Source organism: Hylaeus anthracinus, unplaced genomic scaffold (assembly GCF_026225885.1).
Source record: "Hylaeus anthracinus isolate JK02 unplaced genomic scaffold, UHH_iyHylAnth1.0_haploid 12010, whole genome shotgun sequence".
NCBI classification, from domain to species: Eukaryota; Metazoa; Arthropoda; class Insecta; order Hymenoptera; family Colletidae; genus Hylaeus; species Hylaeus anthracinus.
This window is the reverse complement of record NW_026534354.1, coordinates 1-7,739: the sequence shown is the minus strand read 5'-3', so window position 1 is coordinate 7,739 and position 7,739 is coordinate 1. Positions and strand designations below refer to the sequence as shown.

General features: G+C 38.8%; 1 protein-coding gene across 1 annotated transcript; it reads right to left on the bottom strand.

Moving 5' to 3' along the window:
• Window positions 1–430: 430 nt before the first annotated feature.
• Window positions 431–1,708, bottom strand: LOC128892600 (uncharacterized; the record flags this gene model as incomplete). The annotated part of the gene is made up of 2 exons (XM_054153112.1): window positions 431–1,177; window positions 1,519–1,708. Coding segments are annotated over 2 exons (444 nt in total), but the record flags the coding sequence as incomplete, so codon positions are not given.
• Window positions 1,709–7,739: the final 6,031 nt, after the last annotated feature.

Genomic DNA, 7,739 nt, shown 5'->3' with positions numbered 1-7,739 from the left:
TTCAGCCCGCTCTCGTCTTGTAAAAGTCAATATTTATGAGGGTGCTAACCACCGTCATCGCTCATCTCGACTCGTTAACCGGCTCCGCCGGCGTGGCTTTGTGTTTACATCCGAAGGACAAGCATCCTCTTTATTGTCAGCCCTAAGAAAACACGTCCACCTCGCGAGTGGCTGCTACGTGCCTGTCCCCGGGCGAGATCGCCTTATCAGTAGTCGGAAACCTCGGCGACGATATTCGTCACGGTGTTTTTAGTGAAAACACCTTGTCGTGCCCAGCAATCGATTATCTATCGTCGTTTTCTCCTCGTCGATGGCCGCGACCGTGAGGATTAGCTCCACCACATCTACCGATAGTTTCGAAGGGAACATATTCCGAGAAACACCCTCCAGCGGGAATTTCAAGTTGGGATCGAACACGCGATCGGGACTGAGGACTACCGGGTATAACATTGTCTCGAGGTCTTCGATCATCCGCGATTCCCTTTCGAAAAGGTCACGCAGGCTCGAATTAGCGTAATTGCGACACGAGGAGGAGAAAGGCAACGTGCTTTGCACTTGCAACAGGTGCCGCACGCCCGATCCCAAACAACGGTTTCAGTGCCGCCATCTCTCAACCGAGGCGCTCGTTATGTCAGACCAATCGCTCACGGGCAGTCGATTAAGAAGATATCTATCTACCGTTCACGGGAAAATTATGCAAATATGGCACATCTCCGTACTATATAGCACGTATATCCGTGTTATTCAATGGAAATTTGTGTCTTGAAATTAAAGGAATTTTTTGTTCAGCTTGAAGTGTCGGATTCGATATGAAGAGTATACGTGTCTTTTCAAGAGCCTGATGAGCCCTTATCCAGGTCAGAGGAAGTACATGTAGCTAAGTCTGAATGGTACATGTTTAGGAGTAAATAGATCTTATATTACTAAACCTGTCTGAACTCCTTCCTTCGCATCGTGTATAACCAAAGACAATCATGATTGAAAATACTCACCCTCTGACAGTGTTCAGAAGTAACCACCGACAGATCCGCGAGGGGTTGGAAAATACCATCGTGGAATTCAGGATAGTTCCGCGCCAGAGGTCGAGCGTACAATTCTTTGGCGCTGCACAAGGCTTCGTGGTACTCCTCTTCGGCGTGCAGGAGCTTCTCCGTGGCTCTGTACTTACGATCCGTGTCTGGAACAACCCCCAAGTCAAGTTAAAGTTAAAGTTAAAGTTAAAGTTAAAGTTAAAGTTAAAGTTAAAGAAAGAGAGTAGGAGGGGTAAGGGTGACCTGATAATCAAATCTCAAATTAGAGATCTCATCTTCGAAGTCAATCCAAGCTTAGCATTCGTGGCAATAGAATGCAAAGAAAGCATCTCGAGTTGCTGATAGATACCAAAAAAAAAGGCCTCGAGTGCGAAGGGTGGCGTGAAAATCTCCAGGTGGGATCTACTTCACTGTCCCCTTGACCCAGTTTCGTACTTGCGTACCTAGCCAACATCTCAGCTCCGTGCTGTACAAGCGAAGAACTTACCTCCGATCGAATCGTACTGTCTCGCGGAGTCCTCGATGAGCAAAATCTCGCCGTGCAAAAGTCCCACGTCGGCGGCGGGATCGACCTCGGCCCTGGAACCGGCGAGCAGCAATCGGGGCCTGCAGACCCGATACTTCAGCAGCACGGGGGCGACCACGGTCGAAACAGCTCCGGGAGACGCGCCAGGCAGCTGCAATCAAACAGCGGAGATCGCAGATGAACGCAACGCGATAGCCGATCGCGAAAAGAATGGAGGCTCGCGGTTATAAAGTGACTTTTCTATCGAGCGGGCACACGCGGACCGTAATCCCGTGAGCACTTATCGGTCATAATTCTCCCGAGGTAGCGATATTCCACGTTCGATACATGTTCCCGCTCCTCTGTCCTCGGGGAGACATTCTAATTACGAGAGGGGGGTCGAGGGGGCTTGACGATCGTAAAACGGGGAACCTCCAGATCAACTTAGCTTCTGCTCTCGAAATTTTCAGGCCCCGTTCGGCCAGGAGAGGCGCGATTAAACGACCATTCGCGGACGAAATGCCTCTCTGCGGGAGGAAGATCGGCCACGGTCAGATATTTACGATCCGACGACGTAACAGGCCATACCACTCGGGGATCAGATAAAATTCGCGAGCCAGAAGTTGTACCGCTGGAACGATCCCCTGCTCGCCACGTGGAACCCGGCCAGTTTGGTCCATACGTATCTTGGATATTTTACAGGTCTACCTAGATATACGTTTATTCGTAAATTAAGCTTAGCAAATTGAAAGCCCTGTGAGAAACGGCAAGTGAGTTTGATGGTGTCATCGCTGAATCTCGACATCCTACAAGGAGCGACAAACTAACTGTTTCGAGGGTTCCTAGGCGATGGATAGGACTTTGAAATAGATACAGTGGGTGTAGAATGTATTCGTACGCCGATCAATTTCCCCCCAAAATTTGGGGGAAATTGTAGTTTTTTAACTTCTTTTTGTATAATCAATGATATTTTACATATTCTCGGAAGTCTCTAAGATAGATATAGTCCAAACAACATTTACTAGTTAATATAATTTGTGAAATTAACAAAAAAAATACGAAGAGTGCGTAAAAGTATAGAAGCAATAAGTATTGGTACGATTCTTATGACGAACCATTTACAGTAGAGTTTGCAACGTAAACACATTAGTTTATTGCTCCGTACGAATTAGAAAACATCAAATTCCCAGTAAAGTACTTTTAAAAATGGCTCTAATAGAGGAATTGAAGAAGATCCCACTTCGAATAACTAATAATTTAGTTAACTTAACGCTTAGAAGAGTTGCAATAATTATAAAATCAAAAGGAAATCCCACGAAGAAAGTAATTATATACTTGTAAATTAATGTAAATTTCTTTTTCTTTTTTTTAATGAAGTTTTAAAAATTAATCAGTTGTACGAATACTTATTGCTTCAACATTTCTATGGATTAATTCTTTTTTCTTGTTAATTTCGCAACTTACATAAATAACTATATTTTTTTGTAATCTATCTATTCTACAGATTTCCGAGAATATGTAGAATGTCATTGTTTATAAAATATAAGTTAATAAATTACAATTTTACATAGTTTTTTTTGGAAATTGATCGGTGTACAAATACTTTCTACACCCACTGTAAGTACGTGCGAGCAAGTTTGATAGCGGTGGCGAAGTGATAGTATAATACGGATAAACTTGTGCGCGTGTACATGCTACATGTACATGGAAAACTGGTCAATGAGTATAAAATACGATGGTATCTTCCCTGCTCTTTCTCTTCCATGTTCAGCACGAAATTGACACTCATTCAATACTTATTCACGGTCTAGATTCTCTATTGGCCGCTCTATTTATCGATAGTGTTTCCCTCTCCAGTGACTCGATAACTTATTCAGATGAATCGGAAACTGTTGGAAGATAACGTGGATCGATACTTGAGATTGATACATCGCAGAATGATTAGCGAATAATGTCGGTATCATAATAACGACGAGTGTATTGATATCGTCGGGACCGGAAACAAGTGAACGAGGCCTACGACCTCTTTCTAGTAGGCACATGTTTGAGCTATGTGAACTTAGCACTCGACTTTTCAAGAATTAATTTTTTCTTATAGAAAACGATAGTATTTCGTTCGTACCAGATTGTCCCTCCAATAGTTTCGTTTGTACCTCGACTAATTAATAATTGAAAAAAATTCAAAAAATGGTCAGCACCCGACATCGAGATTTTTGAAATCGGGGTTTCCCGATTCTTTAGAATCGTTTGCACCCGTTTGTACCGCTTTTCGTTTCGTTTGTACCTCAATAGTTCAAATTTTACAAGCAATTGTTGATCCGCGTAAGAGTGAAATTCGTTAATTTTCAAGATATTTACAATCTGTTTTTTTCCCGATTCTTTAGAATCGTTTATACCCGCAGGAATCGCTTTTCTTTTCGTTTATACCTCAATAGTTTAACTTATACGGCAATTGTTGATCCGCGTAAGAGTAAAGTTCGTTAATTTTCAAAATTTTGTAAATCTTTTTTTTTCTGTTATTTAGGATGGTTTCTAGGTATTTGTGATGACTGCATTAGATACTTTGATATAAAATAATATATGTATACTGTGTTTCTGCCGAAGTTGTCGTGCAGTGGTTTTCATGACTTGGTCTTTCAAATCATTGTGAATTTCCCACCTATCATTAATATGTCTAATGACCGCGAAATAAGGATTAGCAATATAGATGATCGCGGAAACAAATTTATATCTATAATTATCGTAATCCAGGTTTTCAGGTATTTCCTCAACTGTAAATTGATTTCTGCAATTAGGATAATTCATTCTAGCTGCAAGCAAAGTATTTCCAAAATCTTCAATATTAAGGATCATGTGATTTCCTTCCGAATGAATTTTCGTAATATTGGTGCTGTTGCATCGTGAGCACGTGTTTGTATAGTTTGGTTTACAAGCTTCATTTACGGCTTCTTGTAAACCTGCCAGGCCGCATTTATACATAAAGATTGGGTTCAGATGTAATACCGGTGTAACGATTGTTTTCGCTAATAGACAGTCAGTGCATCAGTCAGTGAAGTATAAATTTGTCTTGCAGATATGAAATGTTAATCGAACAATCCATTATTCCATCTTTTATTCCTTTCGTGGCACTTAAGATACGTCCTCGTTCTTTATATAATTTTTCCGACACGCCCATCGTTGACAGTGTCTGAATAAATGTAGATATGTTGATGTTACTGTTTGCAATGTATTCGGAATATGTCTCAAAATCGTAATAAGCAGCTAAAATGCTTTGAATAGTGGAATCGACACACATGTGTTGTGTACGCTAACGACCTGTGTACCGATATTTATTGGTTTTGAACCATTTCCATTTACAAGCATCGGTACCGTTGTAATTGGATTTGTCTTCTTAATAAGACCTTTCCAATTTTCGATTTCGTTAAGAAATAATGTTTCAGAGGGAACACTGTCAATGATATCTCCTGATTGGGATAAAACATTTTTTAAATCTTTTAACAAGTCCTCCAATTTATGAATGTCAGATTCGTCACCGGTATCATTTACTATTGACTGGATCGACTTGTCAACAAAATTTTCACATTTTCTTGTATTATCGGTATGGGCTATTTCTTCACGTGAGTTCATCAACGGAAGATCTTGTGTTTTATATACCTTTCTTTGGTTCATTTAATAGTTTTGTAGTTCCCATCAAAGATCTTAGATGAATAACAAGATATTTGTCTACTCTGATAGCCTTACCCTTTCTAAAAACTTGATGTTTAAGTTCCCGAAAGTATTTTTCACTTCGAGCTGAACTAGCAACATGTATATCTCTCAACTCTACAAGAGTGGAGTTTTGTTGCTCATTCGGTATCACTGTCACTACAGCTGTCCATAAAACAAACTGTTTGGATAATTTTAAAAAAGATGAACCAAATTTCGGACAATATTATGGATTTAATCGTCCTTGGTTTAAGTTATCAATGCTACCTGTTTCGATTTTTCTCATAATTATATCAAGTGCATTGCTCGATAAAGATATCTCGTCAAAATCATCGCAATGTTCCAGCACATGGGATCACTGTTTTCCGGATTGTTTAGTATATCGTTAGAAAGATGAGATTTCAAACGATTTATAATTTTATTATAGGCAGCGAAACAATGATTTTCTTTATCCTCAATGTTTTCATAAGTCGACAATGCTACTGATAAAACATCTCTGCATACTTCAATGAACTCGTCAATCTTTGTACACGTACTTAACAAGCCAACGCAGCGCAGATAAAAGTCTTTTTTTTTCAGGAGATTCGTGTTTGAAACACTTCCAACGAGCAACTAATTTTATTAGATGTGCAATATCAATTCGAATAAGACACCGCGAACGTTGGACACGCATGGATGAGCTATTATCGAATACAATACAGTCCTCGATGTATGTCTTAATATGCTTGTTATTAAACGCTAAACAAGTTGCATTTAAAAGTGCTGATGAGTAATCTATGATTACTTGTTTTGAAATCGATCCTCCGGAACGCAACCACTCTCTCATCCAATACGTTAATGTATTGGTATCGTGCTTTTCGGAAATGAACTGAAATAAAAGCAAAATCTTGTGGCGATAACCACAAACAGCCTGGTACAGATAAACGACTCGTTTCGAACCTTCGGGTTTTGGAATTTGTTTAACGAATCCACCAGTTGCATCAATACTAATACTACAATTGTTGTCTTCATTTTGAAATTTTTTATATAAAAAAAGCTGTGTGGGAGTCCAATACATCACATAGAAATGGTCAAGCCCAATTTCATAAATACAGCCATTAAATTCTTGACCATACTTCATGTCCAACACTGAAGTAAGAGCCGCTTTAATTTTAAACAACCCCAACTCTTTATCTTGGACTTCCTGTTTTATTTTACGCGTAACATCTTCCGATGATAGATTAGCCGGTACAACATCTCCGAAATCCATTAATTTATTAGCTTAATTTCGTCGCCAAGCGTAGGTAGATGTACCTTGCAATTCTTTCCCAATGCGCATTCGTCTATTACCACGAACTTGCCGCTTCTTTTCGTGTACTACCATCCGAGAATCGAAAGTGGAAATATGTAATATCGGGCTATTCGATTCGGTTGGTTCACTTTGAGAATATATATTCATTTTTAAATTGCATTCCGAGCAACTACCTTTAATGGACAGGAATATCTCGCCAGGATTTCGATTTATTTTTGCATTTTTAAACGAGAAGGGACAGGGCAATTTCAAATGATCCCATAAAATATCGTATATCGCGTCCGACCAACCAGTAGCGAGTGTTTCATATTCGCGACCTTTGTATTTTGAGATATTTATTTTTAGTGTGTCCCATTCGCTTTTTGACAATGTTAGCGATTTACGCAGAGTCGGTAGTGCGTAATTCGTTTCATTCATCGGCAATTGACATCGTTATGCGAATTGTTCGACACGGTTGTGTTGAAACTTTCGTCTTTAGCAAATTCTTCCAATGTTTCAATATCGTGAATGCGATGAAAAACATTATTCCTATTTTGCTTCAAATAAATATAAATGTATTTCTTTTTCATTGTACCGTTTAATGCGTCAACCGCTTTTTCCCAGACGTCGTTATTCCATGCCAAAATTTTACCCTCATCATCAATAAACCAAAGCTCTTTCAGAGCATCATAAATCTCATTCGCCGATTTTGTTGGCAATCGAGGCATTTTTATACTATTTTTGAGACTGATTCAAATAATCTTAATATATATATATATACATATAAGAAAGAAGACCTGACGGATTACAATCAACGTACAGGCTAAACCCTTTAACCTAGAAACCTGAAATTTTGCACAAAGGTTTTCTTTATGTAGACAATGATATTTTGAAATTCAACCTGTAAGGGATTAAAAAGAGGAAATCGCTCGATGCAGCTAGTTTGTATATAAAAATTGAATCGTGTGTTTCTATTCGCTCAAAGCAGAATTAAACAGTTAATTGATTCGCTCAAAGCAGAATTAAACAGTTTATTGATTCGCTCAAAGCAAAACATGTTCTTTTGTTTTCTATTTGAATTCTTTTCTATTTCTGAAGTACAAAAAAACTAAAAACTGAAAACTGAAAACTGAAAACTGAAAACTGAAAACTGAAAACTGAAAACTGAAAACTGAAAACTGAAAACTAAAAACTAAAAACTAAAAACTAAAAACTAAAAACTAAAAAC